At 42.9% G+C, this 21286-nt stretch overlaps 1 protein-coding gene and 1 long non-coding RNA gene across 17 annotated transcripts; both read right to left on the reverse strand.

The window, feature by feature from the left end:
* Positions 1–4430: 4430 nt before the first annotated feature.
* Positions 4431–7284, reverse strand: LOC127916528 (uncharacterized). The gene is made up of 2 exons (XR_008095162.1): positions 6815–7284; positions 4431–6298 (listed from the first exon to the last, which is right to left on the reverse strand). It is a non-coding gene; the product is annotated as an uncharacterized LOC127916528 (long non-coding RNA).
* A 112-nt stretch (positions 7285–7396) lies between these two features.
* anapc1 (anaphase promoting complex subunit 1) lies at positions 7397–19975 on the reverse strand. 16 transcript variants are annotated; one of them, XR_008095173.1, is made up of 10 exons: positions 19829–19975; positions 18755–18910; positions 14264–14361; positions 13639–13720; positions 13244–13344; positions 12163–12228; positions 11820–11942; positions 10348–10470; positions 9888–9962; positions 7397–9661 (listed from the first exon to the last, which is right to left on the reverse strand). XR_008095173.1 is itself a non-coding variant. In XM_052498685.1 (6 exons), exons 1-5 carry the CDS (start codon positions 19712–19714, stop codon positions 12184–12186), a joined length of 387 nt encoding a protein of 128 aa, XP_052354645.1. In that variant the 5' UTR covers positions 19715–19967; the 3' UTR covers positions 10537–11942; positions 12163–12183. The 16 variants fall into 16 exon arrangements, 1 of the variants encoding a protein (XP_052354645.1); XR_008095168.1 differs by having other exon boundaries at positions 19764–19967; XR_008095167.1 differs by having other exon boundaries at positions 18993–19967.
* Positions 19976–21286: the final 1311 nt, after the last annotated feature.

Genomic DNA, 21286 nt, shown 5'->3' on the forward strand with positions numbered 1-21286 from the left:
TGAATATATCGATAAAAGTCACCTTGTCCTAGAGGGATTTACATGGTTATCAAAACGTCACGCCAGAGTAAGCCTACACGAAACACAGACCTGACCAGACCAGATTCCACTATGGGAAAAATTAATGGTGGAAAAGGGATTGGAACCATTTCCCTGTTATGTGTATAATGACTCATACTGTGGTACTATATCGGCTGAAGCACTAACTGTTGTGTCGACCAGCCTGGTAACACTAGATGACCAGGACACTAAACAAGGCCCAAATAACGGCTAAGCAATTCAAGTGCCAGTTGATTCTACCACTTCAGCCCTTCTTTTAATGTCAGTGGGACTGCTGACGAGGCCACTTGACATACTTGAAACCTTTTAATGCCATTTTCTAATCCTGTTAATATAAACGTTTTACGAGACCATATTCATTTGGTTTCATTGAGCAGTGATTCATCAGGCATACTTTTTTCATTTAAATGTTTAACACCTTTATGAAATTGTTGTGCTTGTTCTGAATTTAAAAGCTTTATTAAAACAGATGTACCTGTGACCTGCTTTAGTTTGCATCAGCCATTCAAAAGGTCATTTGAGAGTTTATCACTCGTGGACAGACACACGTAACAATGGGATGGTAGTATGGTGTGTAAATATTTGTATGAACATAACAAGATTCAACAACTGAGACATAAACTGAACAAGTTCCACAGACATGTGACTAACAGAAATTGAATAATGTGTCCCGGAACAAAGGGGGGACCAAAATCAATGGCCAGCTGTTGCAGGAGGCCCAGCAGTGATCGTCGTCGCCCCCCCGCTCCTCGTCCATCTTCAGCACATACAGGGCTGGGATGTGGGGGGAAGAGCGGGGCAAAGGGGTCCAGCTGCAGGGCAGGGGTGGAAGAGAAAGACTGTTCACAACCAGAGGTTTCGGTAGACTTTAGACTCACAGCACCACACTCACATTGCCGAACACCATCTGTCTTTGGTAGTCTGAGCACTGTAGTCCCAGTCCTGGTGTATTATATTACACACACACCCAAAAACTCACAAAAGGTGAAGGACCAATATTTCGGCCTGGTCTGAATCAACCATTTCCTGATGACCTCCACATGCACTTCCTTTCTTATTAAGTAACAGCTCTCAGCCAGAGAGTGAACTCCACACAACTCCTCCCGATCTCAACTGCGCACACCCGACCCTGGGCCATGACCCCTGCCAGGATTCCATGCTACAGTACAGCGTTACTTCACTTCAGCCCATGGCTTTCTTAACGCCACTCACATTCCACATGAATGGATAATGCACAGGACAAACAGATTTAAAAAAAGAAGCACTACAGGTTATTTATCAACCTTAGTCATCTTCAATACGTCATTAGCTTTTTTTTATGTATACATCGATAAATAATTCTCTGCACTTGGAACATCATTTCAAATAAAAAAATTCAGCAAAGTGGTGAACGACAGGTAACTACCAAAATAAAGGAAACACCAACATAAAGTGTCTTATAGGGCATTGGGCCACCAGGAGGCCCCAGAACAGCTTCAATGTGCCTTGGCAGAGATTCTACATGTGTCTGGAACTATTGGACGGATGCAACATCATTCTTCCACAAGAAAATTCCTAATTTTGTGTTTTGTTGATGGTGGTGGAACACGCTGTCTCATGCACCATTCCAGGATCTCCCATAAGTGTTCAATTGAGTTGAGATATGGTGACTGACAGACACACACACTTTAAATAAAGGTTAAATAAAATAAACAAAAAATGAAACCCACTGTGCTCCTTTGAGATCCCTCTTTCAAAGTCACAGGTCTCATCTAGCCATTGTAGCTAAAATAATGGGCAACTGGGCATTTTATACATGACCCAAAGCATGATGGGATTTTTTAATTGCTTAATTACTTCGGGAACCACACCTGTGTGGAAGCACCTGCTTTCAATATACTTTGTAACCCTCACTTACTCAAGTGTTTCCTTTATTTTGGCAGTTACCTGTGTTTACGAACTCAACATATTTCTGTAATCCTGTTTCGCATTACAGAAAGAAAAAAAATCGCCCAGAAGTTGACCTCATCGCTACCTTCTTTTAGTCTGTCTGGATTCAGAGCTTGAAAGTCACAGGAACTGGTGGCATTAACGACTTCCACGTACAGCATGGCCTATGGGGTGTTTTCCTTGACATTTTTCACAAATTGACCTACAACTCCAGCACCTGCAAATAATATATCTATATTTATTGTGCGTAATTGAAGTTCCATTGACATCAAATTACACGAAAGCATGAGAATCTCAAATTAGGATTCAGGCATTATTGAATATGTGTTGTAAGAAGTGTTGCCAACTTCTTACAGAATTCACACACATACTGTTGGATTCGAGGGCTCCAGACCCCACAGTGAATTCACACACACAGGAATCGAAGGCTCCAGACCCCACAGTGAATTCACACGCATTGGAATCGAAGGCTCCAGACCCCACAGTGAATTACATTTACATTACATTACATTTAAGTCATTTAGCAGACGCTCTTATCCAGAGCGACTTACAAATTGGTGCATTCACCTTATGACATCCAGTAGAATAGTCACTTTACAATAGTGCATCTAAATCTTAAGGGGGGGGGGGAGAAGGATTACTTATCCTATCCTAGGTATTCCTTAAAGAGGTGGGGTTTCAGGTGTCTCCGGAAGGTGGTGATTGACTCCGCTGTCCTGGCGTCGTGAGGGAGTTTGTTCCACCATTGGGGTGGAACGAATTCACACACATACTGTTGGATTCGAGGTCTCCAGACCCCACAGTGAATTCACACACACAGGAATCGAAGGCTCCAGACCCCACAGTGAATTCACACACACAGGAATCGAAGGCTCCAGACCCCACAGTGATTAGTGTCCATGCCATCTCCCAGGTCCACCCATTTAGACAGGTAATTAACTCCACCGTAATCTTTAATTGGACATCAAACTCCAAAAGGTCATGCATGGCAAAAGGTCATTCTACCTAGCTTGAATACAGCTAGGTAGAAAGATGACCCATAGCATGTTTTACAGTACATGCATGTTCTGGTGGATAACACTGCATCAGCAGAGGCTCAGAATTCACCACCGGAAAAGTGTGTGAATCAGTCATTGTTTCAGTATAGGTCGTCATAGACACTAAGTAAATTAACAAACAAAAATGACCCATCCTTAGACACCCTTTTTGTCACCCTTTTAGTGTATTTAACCCCATTACTAGATGTAAAGACGTCAACCAGGAAGGAACCAAGGTTAATATAACCACCGACTGACAAATAATAATAAATAATAATATATGCCATTTAGCAGACGCTTTTATCCAAAGCGACTTACAGTCATGTGTGCATACATTCTACGTATGGGTGGTCCCGGGAATCGAACCCACTACCCTGGCGTTACAAGCGCCATGCTCTACCAACTGAGCTACAGAAGGACCAGAAGGACCACAAATGGTCTTACGTTATAGCAATAACATACCTGAACACCGACTTCCATTATATACCAGCACTACAGTCATTATGCCACTGAAAACAAGGATAGAAACAGAGCAGAATCATCTCTCCATCATCTATACCCCAATACCTCCTTTCCAACCTCATCAACATCATGTTCCAGGGCATCCCTTGTCCCCCCAACTGAGCTGGATAATCCACGCTCCAGTGACTAATCACAAGTTTTAGGCTAAATTAAGGCATGGAAATGCCACAATAACAAACAGCACCCAGAACTGCCTGGCGTGGAGAAGCTGCTGTGGTGATGTCCTCGTAATGCCTTAACCAGAGAGTGGAGTGTGTGTGCATGTTTTGTGTGTGTGTGTGTGTGTGTGTGTGCATGTATGCTCTGTGTGTGCGTGCACTTGCTGATTTGTGTGCTTTGAGTGTATGCTTTGTGTGTGTTCGTGCGTGTGTGCATGCATGCTTTGTGTGCGCGCATGTTTTGTGTTTATGCATGTGCTTTGTGCATGCGCGTGTGTATGCTTTGTGTGTGTGTTTTCTTTGTGTGTGTGTGCGTGACTGTGTGTATGCTTTGTGTGTTAGCTTTGTGTGTGCGTGCGCATGAGTGTATGCGTGCGGGTGTGTGTGTATGCATTGTGTGAGCACGCGCGCATGCTTTGTGTGTGTGCGTGTATGCGTGTGTGTATGCTTTGTGTGTGTGTATGTATGCTTGTGTGTGTATGCTTGTGTATGTATGCTTGTGTATGCGTGTGTATGGCTGTGCATGCTTTTGTGTGCATGCTTGTGTGTGTATGCTTGTGTGTGTGTGCGGGTGTGTGTGTATGCATTGTGTGAGCGCGCGCATGCTTTGTGTGTGTGTGTATGCGTGTGTGTGTATGCTGTGTGTGTGTGTGTGTGTGTGTGTGTGTGTGTATGCTGTCACGAACCGGCTCAAAGCCCGTAACAAAGGGAGACAACGTGGAGATAAGGAGTAGCAAAATATATATTTATTAACTAAAGCAACTAAGTATAATATACAATGGTGTGTGTAATCAGTAATCAGTAGTGTAAGTGAGTGTTTTGCATGCATGAATGTGATAATGCAGGGTGATGAGGTGCCAAAGCAAACAAACAAAAGGCCACCAAGAACCACAACACAATCTACAAAAGGTGTCTGCATGGAGAGAGTCTCTTCCATGAATGTGGAAGAGGTCTATTTATCCTGGGAGACACCTGGCCCAGGTGTTTCCCATGTAGCTGACGACCCTCCCAACTCCACCCACTGGCATCCTAATAAGGAAACAAGAACGGCAGACAGAGTGGTTCGTGACAAGTGTGCATGGTGTGTGTATGCTTGTGTGCATGCTTGTATGTGTGTGTATGCTTATGTATGCTTCTGTATGCTTGTGTGTATATGCGTATGTATGCTTGTGTATGCGCGTGTGTGGGTGTGCATGCTTTTGTGTGTGTGTGTGTGCGCGCATGCTTGTGTGTGTGTGTATGCTTTATTTGTGTGTGTGTGTGTGTGTGTGCATGCTTTGCGTATGCTTTGTGTGTGTGCGTGTGTATGCTGTGTATGTATGCTTGGTGTGTTTGTGTGTGTATGCTGTGTGTGTGTGTGTATGCTGTGTGTGTGTGTGTATGCTGTGTGTATGTGTGCTTGGTGTATGCGTGTGTGTATGCTTGGTGTATGTGTGTGAGTATGTATTCTTTGTTTTTGTGTGTGTGTGTGTGTATGCTTAGTGTGTGTGCTTAGTGTGTGCTTAGTGTGTGCTTAGTGTGTATGCTTTGTGTGTGTATGCTTTGCGCATGTGTGTGTGTGTGTGTGCTTTGTGTGTGTGCGTGTGTGTTTGCTTGGTGTGTTTGTGTTTGTATGCTTGGTGTGTTTGTGTGTTTATGCTGTGTGTGTGTGTGTATATATGCAGTGTGTATGTGTGCTTGGTGTATGCGTGTGTGTGTGCTTGTTTGTGTATGTGTGTGTGAGTATGCTTGGTGCGTGTGTATGAGTATTCTTGGTGTGTTTGTATGTGTGTGTACTTGTTTGTGTATGTGTGTATGCTTGGTGTGTGTGTGTGTGAGTATGATCTGTGTGTGTGTGAGTGTGTGTGTGTGTGTGTATGCTTGGTGTGTGTGCTTGGTGTGTGTGTATGCTTTGTATGTGTGTGTATCCTTTGTGTGTGTGTATGCTTTGTTTTTTGTGCGTGTGTGTGTGTATGCTTTGTGTGTGTATGCTTTGTGTGTGTATGCTTTGCGCATGTGTGTGTGTGTGTGCTTTGTGTGTTTGCTTGGTGTGTTTGTGTTTGTATGCTTGGTGTGTTTGTGTGTGTATGCTGTGTGTGTGTGTGTGTGTATATGCAGTGTGTATGTGTGCTTGTTTGTGTATGTGTGTGTGAGTATGCTTGGTGCGTGCTTGGTGTGTGAGTATGCTTGTTGTGTGTGTGTGTGTATGCGTGTATATGCGTGTGTGTGCCATGTGGCGAGCCAGGAGAGATGACACTGTGTGGGGTAGGGATGCCAATAGACATTTGGGGAGAGGGGGCTAAATAACAAATGAGAATACAAAAATGAGGGGTTCTGAGTTTCGGTGAAAGTGAGTGTGTAGGTACGAGCGAGGAATGGTGGGATCCCCTTAGGTTTACGTCAATGTGACAGCAGGAGGTTGGCAGCACTTAAACCCAATTTTCAGGCCATCAACGCTGGATGACTCATGTGTGACATCGAATCCAATGCCCAATCTCACCACACACATTGGTTTTGCACATTGTCGTGTTAACCTTACCCAGCCCCGAGGTAGCAATTTCAGGGCTAGTTCTCCTCAGCATTGTGCCATTGCTTAGCTCCTACAAAAAAAAACTAAACAGACAAACAGAGATATGGATCATTTGAGATCTACATGTCATTCAACAATCTTGAATGTTACATATTGCTGAATAATTGTACATACATTAAGATATCAGGGGATAAATATCTAATCAATATGACATGTTTTAGAACCTACTCAATTGGACTTTGACATTTACAAATCTTTTCAAAAACATCTGTTAAAAGTGGTTTGCTCAGAAGGGCATGGAAATGACTGACAGGTCTGGGAGAGAAGTTCCCTTGGCTGAATGGCATGTCTTCACCGGTCTTGACAAAACTACCCCTTGCAGGTAACAATGTCGACCTAGAGAGCTGTGACCTTATTGGACCCAGTAAACATACCAACATGCCTCTGGTGCTCAGTTCTGTTCTATACACAAGCAGAGCTTTTCTATGTTACAATACATAAACATTTATTAATTAACGTCCATTCAATAAACATTTACCCCTTGAGGTCCACACTCACTATACCCTCCCCCTTTCACACATATCAATACACGCACACACCAGGGTGACACTGCTGCTGAAGGGGTCTCCGAGGGCGTGCATGTAGGGAACAGACTTGGAAGATGTAGTCACCCAGACAGGAGGGCTCGTGGTGCTTGGTGGAGTCCCTCAGCTCTGATACAGGGGAGAGCACTGCCACCTGGCCAACAGAAAGGGAGGGACAAACAGAACATTTAAATCAGCTACCCAGGATGTATAGACACAATCAAGATGATAAGTGCCAAGTTGGAGGAACACAACCATTTCAGCTCTACATTCTAGAGCAATTCAGGATACAGAAAGTTACAGGACACAGAAAGCTGAACACCTTGGAGGCCTGGAAGCTCAGCTCCCTGCAGAAGCAGAGTGTTGTTAACCCATCTCACAGACGTAAACCATAACTACAGCAGCCAGATATTTACTGTAGAGTGAGATACAGTGCCTTGCGAAAGTATTCGGCCCCCTTGAACTTTGCGACCTTTCACCACATTTCAGGCTTCAAACATAAAGATATAAAACTATATTTTTTTGTGAAGAATCAACAACAAGTGGGACACAATCATGAAATGGAACGACATTTATTGGATATTTCAAACTTTAACAAATCAAAAACTGAAAAATTGGGCGTGCAAAATTATTCAGCCCCCTTAAGTTAATACTTTGTCGCGCCACCTTTTGCTGCGATTACAGCTGTAAGTCGCTTGGGGTATGTCTATCAGTTTTGCACATCGAGAGACTGACATTTTTTCCCATTCCTCCTTGCAAAACAGCTCGAGCTCAGTGAGGTTGGATGGAGAGCATTTGTGAACAGCAGTTTTCAGTTCTTTCCACAGATTCTCGATTGGATTCAGGTCTGGACTTTGACTTGGCCATTCTAACCATCTTCCCTGTCCCTGCTGAAGAAAAGCAGGCCCAAACCATGATGCTGCCACCACCATGTTTGACAGTGGGGATGGTGTGTTCAGGGTGATGAGCTGTGTTGCTTTTACACCAAACATAACGTTTTGCATTGTTGCCAAAAAGTTCAATTTTGGTTTCATCTGACCAGAGCACCTTCTTCCACATGTTTGGTGTGTCTCCCAGGTGGCTTGTGGCAAACTTTAAAAAACACTTTTTATGGATATCTTTAAGAAATGGCTTTCTTCTTGCCACTCTTCCATAAAGGCCAGATTTGTGCAATATACGACTGATTGTTGTCCTATGGACAGAGTCTCCCACCTCAGCTGTAGATCTCTGCAGTTCATCCAGTGATCATGGGCCTCTTGGCTGCATCTCTGATCAGTCTTCTCCTTGTATGAGCTGAAAGTTTAGAGGGACGGCCAGGTCTTGGTAGATTTGCAGTGGTCTGATACTCCTTCCATTTCAATATTATAGCTTGCACAGTGCTCCTTGGGATGTTTAAAGCTTGGGAAATAATTTTGTATCCAAATCCGGCTTTAAACTTCTTCACAACAGTATCTCGGACCTGCCTGGTGTGTTCCTTGTTCTTCATGATGCTCTCTGCGCTTTTAACGGACCTCTGAGACTATCACAGTGCAGGTGCATTTATACGGAGACTTGATTACACACAGGTGGATTGTATTTATCATCATTAGTCATTTAGGTCAACATTGGATCATTCAGAGATCCTCACTGAACTTCTGGAGAGAGTTTGCTGCACTGAAAGTAAAGGGGCTGAATAATTTTGCACGCCCAATTTTTCAGTTTTTGATTTGTTAAAAAAGTTTGAAATATCCAATAAATGTCATTCCACTTCATGATTCTGTCCCACTTATTGTTGATTCTTCACAAAAAAATACAGTTTTATATCTTTATGTTTGAAGCCTGAAATGTGGCAAAATGTCGCAAAGTTCAAGGGGGCCAAATACTTTCGCAAGGCACTGTATTTACTGTACAAGCCAGATATTTACTGTATATTTTACACATCTATGGCTCTTTTTCAATGCTTTTAAATCTTCCCGATGTCAATGGGTATTTACTGTAGGGCATGGAAGAAGTGCCCTACAGGGACAATAAAGATCTATTTCATTGAATTCTCCTACAGATTTCACAGTATGCCCTACAATGGTTTCCATGGAAATGATATTACAATATGTTCAGGACATTCTAATTATTTATCACACCTCATACAAATATTTTCTGCATTTAAAAACATATTGTAAAAACAAGCTATATTTCCATTAAATTGTCCAGAGATTGTTTGTTGACATTTAGAAAGTTGACAGAAAGTTTGCACAGAAAAGAAATGGGAAAATTGCATACTGTGGTGTTTCCATTTAACTATCTTGTGTTGATAAAAACAGCTGAACATTGTGACACAACCCTAAAAAATATAATATTTACAGATGTTTAAAAAATTTTTTTTTTACCGTGCATAACTTCAAAATGATTTGTCAAATGATCAAAACACAGTTTCCATCATTTGTCACAACATGGAAAGTTTTACAAAACAAAAATCCACCATTGAATGGATAAAAATGGTAGATCTTTTGAAAATATTGCTTATAAATCTGCAGTTACCATTAAACCCAGGTTTATTAGACAAAAGCAATGTAAACATGTCTACAGTAACATCTAACAGAGTGGGTCAGCCAACTAGGCCACAGAGCAGGATCCATGACACCACTGTAGCCAGCGGTGCAGAGGTGAATATCAGACACTGGCCTGTGGGAGGAGGCCATCTCACTCCACATCTGCTCAGTGCATAGATCAGGCACCATGGGCTTCATCTCTGGAACAAGCACAGACTCGTTGGCAGTGCTGTTGGGCGAGGGCAGGAAGCTGTGCCCTCTGGGGGACATGAGTGGTATCACGTTAAACTGCGCCGTTGCCAAGGAGGGTGCCGCCATGCCAGGGGAGCGTAACCGGCTACAGACATGGGTCAGAAGACAGCAGAGGGGTGGCTAATTATGGTCAATGGTGTGGTTGTTGTAAATGAGATAAGCTTTTGAGCATGAATGTTTGACTACAACTGTAAGATCCTGTGGGATAGCAGGCACCCCATTTATATCATGTTAATATCCTATTTGGGTATCTGACTGAAAGCTCTGTGGCACTCCAGGGACAGAACTGAAGACGCCTGGTATAAACTCACCTGAGTGCAGCCATGCTGAAGATGCTGGGTGAGTAAGTCCATGAGTGGAGGCCTGGTGATGAGGTCATCAGAAAGCTGGGTGTCAAAATAAGCACAAGTGATATTTGGGTGTCTGTGAATCCAGAGACACTCCCCCAAAAAATCAAGGCAACATTATATAAACAAAGACATTGAAAAATCATTGTTTAGCCTGTTTAAGTTCACGTCCTCTTGGTGAAATTTGGACGCGTTCTATGGCTACAAAGCGCAGGGAGGCAGGTGAGCCATGGTTGGCTTCTATACAGTGGCGTGCAATAGCATAGTCCGTGTTTATATTACGAATAGCAGCCTTATGTTCGGCGACGCGGAGTTTCAATGCTCATTTAGTTTGACCAATAGAAGCAGCCCACAGAAGCGTGAGCATGTAACGTATATGATATTTGTGGTGCTACAATGAAGCTTTGGATTTTGTATAATTTACCTGTTCTCGGGTGGAAAAGTACTGTAGTATTCGTCATGTTGTCACAATGTACACAGTGGCCACACGTGCCTGGGGCCAAGTGTCATGCTTCTTGGGCAGCTGCATGCTTTGCATAACAATCTGCTAAAACCAATGAGAGGGGGCAATGTTGTGAACACTGGTAGACTTGGATCACTTTTTTTTCAATACAATGGATTTGACGAGACCGCACTCTGTGGAAAAACACTGACATGGGGGCATTTTGTCCTGGTTTCTATTAGTGCCATTGAGTAGGCTTCCACGTTCAGTCTCCAGCACAGGTATAGCCCTGTTCAATGGCGCTATAATCATACCCACATTGCAGGAGCCTGGTGCATATCAATGGCTTTGTGCTCAGTTACATCGAAGTCTTAGGAATTGACCCACCGATATGTTCCGCTTAAGGTGTCCTGGGTAGTTACGGTCTGCACGTAAAAGTGTAATCCTAGTCTGCGGCTTGCAGAAGGTAGTAGACTCCCAACTTGTTTTCTTTATTTTTGTTGACTTTAAGATCCAAGAAGTCTATTTTTTCTCAACTTCTCTCTGCTGTGAATTTTAGATAGGGGTCAGATAAGAAATGAACTCGGAGAAGAGCGTCATTACCGTTCCATACCTGTAGGATGTTCTCTATGTATCGTTTTCAGGTGACATTCTAGAAATATAGGTCCCAACTCGGAAAGCCCGAACCCAAGACCAAACTAGCAATTTATATCAGTCCAATGTGGACCGATGGCACTCAAACAAAAAGGGGCAACGTCCGTTTGCTATAGTTCAGATCAGGGTTTGATTATTTGTTACATGGGCAGTGTCCATGTCTGTCTTGCCTACTACTTACTAAAACGACATACTAATCGTACTACATAATACTTAGACATACTGTTTATTAAAAACGAATGCAGTATACAACAAATATCAACATACTAGGCTCACCCATCCTGAGAATGCGTCATCCCATGGAATCCCATTCAAATCATGGTACCAATATCAATCATTATTGCACATGATATTCAAATCATCTTTAAGGGCCTTTGTTGGGCGTCACAATCAATTTGACATAGTTTCGGATGATTTGGACATGATGAATGAATAATGCTAAGATCAGTACCATGACCTGAATGGGATTTGTGCCACAAATTCTAAAACGTTAGCATTAGAAAACAGTGCCAGGGAAATAAAACCAAAGCATAGATTGCTGTGATACCTTGTCCATAGACTGCTTACAGGGTAAGAAAACCTGTTTCATTTAGTAATTTGGGTGAACTATCCCTGGCCAGACCAATTTAAGTCCAATCTAAGGGATTGTAGCTCGGCTTTGAGTCATCACTAATGCCATGAGAATTATATTCTTAAATTCCATTTATGCCATGAATAATCATTGTTTTTACCACTGAAAAATCATGAAGGAAACATTAAATATTTCTAACACAAGGGGTTGTTCTTGCATGTTATCTTACATCTGGAGTGACTGAGTGTATGCCCTGCACAGGGTCATATAACTATGGAGGGCTTGCAGTTGAAGAAGACGATTTTCATGGTGCTGTCAGAGACGTATTGCACACAGGCAGCCTCGAACAGACCTGCCAGAGACACAGGAGATGAGCAATTAACAAGCCATAATGGGGCTAGCAATTAAGGTACCGGCAGCCAGCTAACAGAGCGCAAGAGGACCAACAGTATGCTGGCTCCAACATTCAGGTTTCAACATCCATTATAGTTTATTTATATGGTGCTTTCCATCATTCTCTTTGCCACAATTTGTTTCACATTTGTGTTGACTATTTCTATTGAGAGTCTCACCTGTAGGTATGCACACCACTCTCATCCAGAGGGTGCATCATACTGAATACAGTGGGAAGAGGTTCCCTGAGAACAGAGACACAAACAGTGGCATGTTCAAAACACTCCTGACACACTAGCATCGACCAAAAGGGATCAGAAACAGCAGGGAGTGGGTATTATGGGTTTTGCTGTGTACTGTATGTACCCGGGAGGACTTGGAGGAGCCTCGGGTGCAGGGCTTTTTGCGTTCCAACAGCAGACCAAATTTAGTGGGCCACACATTGAAGACCTGTAATTTCATGAAATCCTATTCAAGGTGATGTTGGAGAAAAAAAGTTTGATAATCTTGTGAATCATGACTCTAGTCAACATTTGAATGGCTCACTAAAGAAAGAGACAGTCTGCATTTTCATAGTATCTCTTTTTGGGGATCAAGACATGTCCCTATTTACCATGATTGTAGAATGGTGGAGTCTCACAGTCTTGTCTTATCAACTACAACTGGTTAAAAAAATTCTGGTCTGTAAATGTGGACCCAATCAACATGAGCTAAATTCACCCCCAAGAAACCACCGTCATTTCCCCTGTACGTCACGACGTAGGCCTAGGTTTACTCAGTGTTTCCCGTAACTCACCAGGAAAAAAATACTAAAATTCAATCATGTCAAGTGGATTTTGATGTGAAAAATAATGACACATACATGCCAAGGCCGTTAATTGCATGATGCTGTTTTTCATTGTAATCTGAAGCCTCTCGTCAGCTGTGAGTGAGCCAAATCACTCATTACCATTGGTTAAGAAGACAATGGACTGGTCCTGGGGAATATCAATAACTGTGTAAAACAAACATAATTACTGTCCATATCTGCTGGTTCTACTTAAGGGATTCTAATGAGGAAATTAGATGGCCAGGACTGGAAGACATGACAAAATGTTCAAAAAATGATTTTTCTAACCAATGTTGACAGTACATCACAATTCAAGATGTCATCACAAGGTAGTACATCACAAAATTCAACACACCATAAATACATCAAATGGTTGCTAGCACACATTTTAGACAACGCGCTGTTACATCAGTCAGCGATAAGGAACTCACCTGAAAGTGTAGAGGGGAGATTAAGTCCTTCGGTGTCACACTGTGCACATTCACATAGCTGCTCGGGACAATACACACAGTCTGTTCCATAACATCCTGCTCTGCAATACAAGAAAGCAAATAAACCACTTCACAACAGCTCTGGAATTGAATGATGACACATCGTGAGGAAGAGGATGTGGCATAGGCCTACTTCTTTTGCCCAATATCAAAATTACACCATAATGCTTGAAAAAGGGAGTTAGGGAGATATTACTGGATATACATAGTGAAAAAAAAGTATTATTGATAAGCTGACTACTATCTCAATGGTGACGATGAAAACAGACATGTCATATAATGTACACACAGTATGTATGTATACACTGAATGTACAATACATTAGGAACACCTACTTCCATGACAGACTGACCAGGTGAATCCAGGTGAATCCAGGTGAAAGTTATGATCCCTTATTGATGTCACGTGTTAAATCCACTTCAATCAGTGTAGATGAAGGGGAGGAGACAGGTTAAAGAAAGATGTTGTTTTAGCCTTGAGACATGGATTGTGTATGTGTGCCATTCAGAGGGTGAATGAACAAGACAATAAAGATTTAAGTGCCTTTGAACGGGATATGGTAGTCGGAGCCAGGCACACCTGGCTTTTTTGAGTGTGTCAATAACTGCAATGCTTCTGAGTCACGCTCAACATTTTCCTATGTGTATCAAGAATGGTCCACCAGCCAAAGGACATCCAACCAACTTGACACAACTATGGGAAGCATTGGAGCCAACATGGGCCAGCATCCCCATGGAATGCTTTCAACACCTTGTAGAGTCCATGCCCAAATTGAGGCTGTTCTGACGGCAAAAGGGGTGTAACTTACTAAGATGGCGCAGAAGGCAGACGTTTTAAGTGTCCCCAACCAATTGTATTTTTTTGTTTGTAACTTATTTTAAAATATTTTGTACATAATGTTGCTGCTACATCTCTTATGACCAAAAATAACTTCTAGACATCAGGACTGCGATTACTCACCACAGACTAGCGGAATCCTTTTTCTTCTTTCACGACTCTGACGAGCCCGAGGCGGAGGAAATACGGCTCCCTCGGGAACAGGCCCAAACTCTAGTGATCTGCGTGAAGAGGTGGAGAAAGACGGGCTGGAGAAAGACGGGCTGGAGAAAGACGGGCCGGAGAGCGGGCAGCATTCTGAGAATTTGAAGGCGATCGAATTAACCCCCACTTCCCTCAATTCTACTAGCAAACATGCAATCTTTGGACAATAAAATTAATGCGTTACGTGGAAGATTAAACTACCAAAATGTAACATCTTATGCTTCAGGGGGTCATGGCTGAACGACGACAATATCAACATAAAGCCGGCTGGTTATACGATGTAGCGGCAGGATAGAACAGTGGCGTCTGGTAAGAAAAGGGGCGGCGGACTATGTATTTTTGGTAAATAACAGCTGGTGCACGATATCTAAGGAAGTCTCAAGGTTTTGTTCGCCTGAAGTAGAGTATATTATGAAAGCTGTAGACCACCCTACCTACCGAGAGAATTCTCATCTGTATTCTTCGTAGCTGTTTACATAACACCTCAGTCAGAGGTTGACACTAAGATAGCTGTATTCCGCCACAAGCACACAAGATAACGCTCACCCAGAGGTGGTGGTCACAATAGCCAAGGACTTTAACACAGGGAAACAAATCTGTTTTACCAAATTTCTATCAGCGTGTTAAATGTGCAACCAGAGGGAAAAGAACTCTGGACCACCTATCCTCCACACACAGAGACCAATATTAAACTCTCCCTACATTTGGCAAATCTGACCATAATTCTATCCTCCTGATTCCTGCTTACAAGCCAAAATTAAAGCAGGAGGCACCAGTGACTAGATCAATAAAAAAAGTGGTCAGATGAAGCAGATGCTAAGCTACATGACTGTTTTTCTAGCACAGACTGGAATATGTTCCAGGATTCCTCCAAAGCCGTTGAGGAATACACCACATCTGTCATTGGCTTCATCAATAAGTGCATTGATGACGTCGTGCCCACAATGACCGTACGTACATACCCCAACCAGAAGCCATGGATTACAGGCAGCATTCACACTGAGCTAAAGACTGCCGCTTTCAAGGAGCGGGACTCTAACCCGGAAGTTAATAAGAAATCCCGCTATGCCCTCCGACGAACCATCAAACAGGCAAAGCGTCAATACAGGACTAAGCTTGAGTTGTACTACACCAGCTCTGATGCTCGTCGAATGTGGCAGGGCCTGCCAACCATTGTCATGATGTCCTAATCATGTCAGGTTACAGGAGACCACAACCCTACAGATTATCTCTCAACCCCAACAGAGGAAGAGAGATCTAGGGGTCTGAAGATGTGGGGGTTTTATGACCCCTCACGCCCCTGGTAAATCTCAGGCCACAGACAAATTCCTTTGTCATGTTACTATGGAGAACCAGCCTCAGAACATTAAACATTAAATAAAGGGACTTTGGAACAATGGTTTCCGTCAGCCACAAAGGTTGTCATGACGATAGATGGAATATGAAAATGTATGTCATGTTTGTTTTGTTATTAAATGATAATGGATGATGTTTTTACGAAAACATTGTAACGTGAAGAGTTGTCCTAGTATATGTTTGATGTTTATACATTGTATGTTGTGTGGAAAATGTCCAAATCAAAGGGAATGTTTTGGTAAAGGTGAAATGTGAAGTTAGTCATCTAAAATTGGATTTGAGTAAAATCTAGACCTTGCCTCATTAACTTGGTACGCCCAGAGAATTGCCCTAAAGGCGGTTACCCCCACTTCTTACCCAAGGGTATAAAACCTGTGAGTAAAGAATTTACAAAGGAAGACTCCCAAGCTGGAGCTAAGGTCTAAAAACGTTTTAAAAAACAGAACGCAACAAGTTTGAAGACAAAGAAATCTTTTTCTACCCAAGCTACGGATGAGTAGCTGTGTCTAAGCGGGTGAATTCAAGCCGGACCCCCTAGCATCCAATCCCAGCGAATCGTGGTATCTAAATGGTTTCATCCCTATGATGTGAGCTCTGAGCTACAGAGCTGTCTGTCCTCAGAAGACCCCTTCCAGAGCAAGGGTGAGGGAACAGACTCCTAAGCCAAAAGGACGCTGACATCGTGAGGACGACCAGAAAGGTGCGCCGGGGAAGTGCGTCATCGAGCAGCCTGAACGGTCCACACAGAGAATCCTCTGAGGTCTTCCCCACGTAATTACATCATTATATTCTGACCCATAAGAGCGGCAGTTTGGGGCAAGGCTAGGGTTAGAATAGCATAGCTGACAAATTCACCCAAATGTATATTTCTCTCGTGTACTTTTTTTTTTCTCTCTCTCTTTGAAATCTCCATTTTAGGTAACACGCGCCATAGTGTTGGCCCGTTATACTAAGTTCTAATCAATAGCCTATAATGTGTTTTGTCTATGTGAATATTTTATCATCATTTTAGCTTTTTAGTAAATAAATATTCAACTAAGATTGGTGTGCTACGAACTCATTGGTGAGACCCGGGTCCGTGCAGATTCACGGACTAATCGATGTTCAGAACTAGATTGTAGAGGTAACTGGTTAATTAGCGGCTGTTAATTATTAATGAGTTAATAATTGCTTGATTCAGTTAATCACGCAATCATTCGATGAACAACACTCGTCACATTAACTAATACAACGTCACGACATCATTATAGACTACAAATGGAAGCAGAGCCGAGAGCTGCCCATTGACACGAGCCTACTAGACAAGCTAAATTACTTCTACACTCGGCAAATAACACTGAAACATGCATGAGAGCACCAGCTATACCGGAAGATTGTGTGATCACGCTCTCCGCAGCCAATGTGAGTAAGACCTTTAGACAGGTCAACATTCACATGGCCACGGGGCCAGATGGATTATCAGGACGTGTACTGCAAGCATGCGCTGACCAACTGGCAAGTGTCTTCACTGACATTCTCAACCTCTCCCTGTCCGTAATACCAACATGTTTTAAGCAGACCACCATAGTGCCTGTTCCCAGAACACTAAGGTAACCTGCCTAAATCACTACCGACCCGTAGCACTCACGTCTGTAGCCATGATGTGCTTTGAAAGGCTGGACATGGCTCACATCAACACCATCATCCCAGAAACCCTAGACCCTCTCCAATTTGCATACCGCCCCAACAGATCCACAGATGATGCAGTCTCTATTGCACTCCACACTTGCCCTTTCCCACCTGTACAAAAGGCACACCCATGTGAGAATGCTATTCATCGTCTCATCTGTATTCTCCGTAGCTGTTTACATACCATCTCAGCGTTCAACATCATAGAGCCCTCAAAGCTCATCAATAAGCTAAGGACCGCAGGACTAAACACCTCCCTCTGCAACTGGATTCTGGAATTCCTGACGGACCACCCCCAGGTGGTAAGGGTAGGTAACAACACATCCGCCACACTGATCCTCAACACAGGGGCCCCTCAGGGGTTCGTGCTCAGCCCCCTCCTGTACTCCCTGTTCACCCATGACTACACAGCCAGGCAGGACTCCAATATCATCATTAGATTTGCCGATGACAACTGTGGTAGGCCTGATCACCGACAACAATGAGACAGCCTATAGGGAGGAGGTCAGAGACACGGCCATGTGGTGCCAGGACAACAACCTCTCCCTCAACATGATCAAGACGAAGCAGGTGATTGTGGACTACAGGAAAATGATCACCGAGCACGCCCCCATTCTCATCGACAGGGCTGAAGTGGAGAAAGTTGAGTATTGGTGTCCACATCACCAACAAACAAACCTATTCCCCCTCAGGAGATTTGGCATGGTTGCATCACTGCCTGGTATGGCAACTGCTCGGCCTCGACCACAAGGCACTACAGAGGGTACTGTGAACGGCCCAGCACATAAGCTTCCTGCCATCCAGGACCTCTATACCAGGCGGTGTCAGAGGAAGGCCCTAAAGATTGTCAAAGACTCCAGCCACCCTAGTCATAGACTGTTCTCTCGGCTACCACATGGCAAACGGTACCTGAGCGCCAAGTCTAGGTCCAAGAGGCTTCGACCCCAAGCCATAATACTCCTGAACATCTAATCAAATGGCTACCCAGACTATTTGCATTGCCCCCCCACCCCCACTCTCTTGTCATCTATGCATAGTAACTTTAACAACTCTACCTACATGTACATACTACCTCAACTAACCGGTGCCCCCGCACATTGACTCTGTACCAGCACCCCCCTGTATATATTCTTATTTTTTTACTGCTGCTCTTTAGTTTCTTGTTACTTTTATCTCTTATTCTTATCCATTTTTTTTAAAACTGCACTGTTGTTAGGGGCTCATAAGTAAGCATTTCACTGTAATGTCTACACAAAATGAAATCAACACCTGTTGTATTCGGCACATGTGACTAATACAATTTGATTTGAACTCAATACTAGGAAGGTGTTCCTAATGTTTAGTAAACTCAGTGTATACTCAATATGACATGTTTAGTTCAATTACCTGTAGTACTGGACTGCCCACAGTGAAAGCCTTGTAAACATGGGAAGCTTGACTCTTGTTCCCTCTGCTCCCTATGACCATGTTTCCTGCTGCATAGAGCTCCTCCTCATTCTCATCACTGTCCACACTGGAACCCTTTCTCAGCAACCAACACTCCTGTAAACATCCACACAATAGTGACTGTTGTCTGTATCAAAAGGAACCACCACACAACAGACCCCCCCCCACACACACACACTTCTGCGGTTGTGACATCCTGGAGGGGACCATGTGTCTGAGGACTTGAGCTTAGAGGCTTGCAGCTGCAGGTTTACATCGTTCGGGTGGTTAATGTACTGAATACGCGAAACGGGACAAATTACTGCAATTCCACTGCGGCTATCATTGTGGCTCGCTCTTCATAGTCGTTCGACATGAGTTTCAGATATCAGCGTTATTTCTGAGCGACGCAGAAGGAGAGAATGACTGACAGTATATTTCACTTAAGAGATATCCTGTTAAACTTCACATAAAATGGTGTGAAATACCTAGAAAATACAATGAGACCAGAGACTTAGTGTTCAAAATTAAATAACACAACATGCTAGCCCCGCAGATCATTGTGAATTGCTTATAGTGCAGACAAATAAACTGCTAGCTAGGTAGAACATGCCGAACGGCAGACAGGTAACTAGCTATCTAGTTAGCCAGCTTTAAAAGCTAATGATAGCTAACTACACAGCTAGCCGTTGGCTTGAACAAATAGTAACTTAACAGTAGCGACTTTAGCTAGCAAAGTTACTGTCTGTGACTGTGGTCATCACCATAATTTAGCCAGCCAACAAGTTAGCTACTAGGAGTTTGTTAATATAATCTGGATACATTTCGTAATCTTCAAATACACATAGCATAGCGTTTAGTGTTGCATGTTTGTGTCTGGCTAACTATCTAGCAACCATGTTTAGATTAGCATACTGTCATGCACTGTCTCGATAGGTGGCTGCCATGCCGCAGTGGCACAGGCGCGAACCTGAAAATAAGTCCCTTTTTGTCCCTTGTCTCGGAATCATTGTGTTTTCTTTATAGGACTCTTACTTGGGTACCACATATTCAGCATTGTCAACATAAAAACAACTTAAAGCAACCCCTAAAATAAGAAAACACATCCGTTTTTCGCAAGTGCTCTGACAACTTGCTGTCCTCAGGATCTTCACCTCACTTGATCAACCAATCAAGTAGGAAGTTGGAAAGCACACGTGTCAAGTGGTAACATTTACATATTCATATTTTCAGTAATAAGATACATTGTAGACAGAGAGAATGGGAAAGTTATATGAAACCTCTTTTGCTGGACAATAAGTAGGCCTATTTATTATAAGAAATTGCAATGCAAAAAGTATCTAATCTCCGAATGATTTACTGTCTGGGATGCAATAGGACAAAGCCAGGTGTAAACATGCAAGAACTCTTTGATATAGGCCATGTCCAGATTTTCTTCCATTTTTCTCAATTTTTCTTTGTCATTGCTGCTCACGAATCCAAGTGACATAGGGACTAGAGATGGATGTGTCAAAACAATATGAGTTTAATAGAGGTATTTAGGGGACTATTCCATCCCCCTGTGTGCCCGCTAAACTAGGTTTTTCTCTCTGCCAATATTCCTGTTTGTCCCGAGGTACATCACAAAACAGAGTGTGCCTTCACACCTGTTATTGAACTTGATAATTTTTTATATTGTAGTACTCACTCACCTCTGACTGCTCTCAAGATGTCTGTCTAGGGCAGGGCAAAATTGACACCTTAAGAAAGCATTTTTACAAAAATATTTGTGAAATATCTCTCAACGTCTGTGATAAGAATTCCTTCCCCATAAGTACTTCCTCTGAATGCAACTGTTCTTGTGTAGCAGTAAAATCTGTCATGTGTATCTGGAACAACCAGAAAATATATTCATATTCAATTCTACTGTACAATTCTTTTTGACAAATGCATGAAAGAATTTTACCTGTGAACACTCTCCTGCTCTCTGACTGTCACAGATAGACAATATCCAGAGAACCAACTCCTCAGAGAGTTGAATGACATGCCTTAAATACACTATTTATCTTGTTAGTATCGAAGGAAATGCAAAACATGGCTCTACCTCTGAGATCAGCCCAGAAAGACAAAGATGTAATGTGATTGGATCTGATGACTTAAGGTCCCAGGGGCGTTGTAGGGTGGTTTGTGCCTTTGATTACTGGACAAATGAAGCACTGAGACCATTACTGGGCATTAATGTCTTCCATGTGGCATGAGACACAAATGTATTTACAGAATTAGTTAGGATGCTATGAAGAGCTGTTTGCTTAATTGATCCATTACCTACAACAGGACTGTGATTACAGGTCCCCCAGGGGCCCAAAATAAGGTGTACCCCCAGCCTACAGTGTGTGTTGTATATGGGCCCATTTGGAAACCTAAGATCAAAGTTATGGTTTTGTATAGCCTAAATTCAATATTTTTCCATATCAGTAGCTTATCAAAGTTGAGATCTTGAATTAAATGGGGATT

The sequence above is a fragment of the Oncorhynchus keta genome, chromosome 36 (assembly GCF_023373465.1).
Source record: "Oncorhynchus keta strain PuntledgeMale-10-30-2019 chromosome 36, Oket_V2, whole genome shotgun sequence".
Classification (NCBI taxonomy): domain Eukaryota; kingdom Metazoa; phylum Chordata; class Actinopteri; order Salmoniformes; family Salmonidae; genus Oncorhynchus; species Oncorhynchus keta.

What these genes read in the sequence shown, in the direction of transcription:
- anapc1 (XM_052498685.1), bottom strand. An exon ending in TGGGCAGTCCAGTACTACAG is followed by an intron (nt 13,340 to 18,754) that starts GTAATTGAACTA and finishes ATTGCAGAGCAG; the next exon opens with GATGTTATGGAACAGACTGT. An exon ending in GCTCCTCCAAGTCCTCCCGG is followed by an intron (nt 12,229 to 12,349) that starts GTACATACAGTA and finishes CTCTGTTCTCAG; the next exon opens with GGAACCTCTTCCCACTGTAT.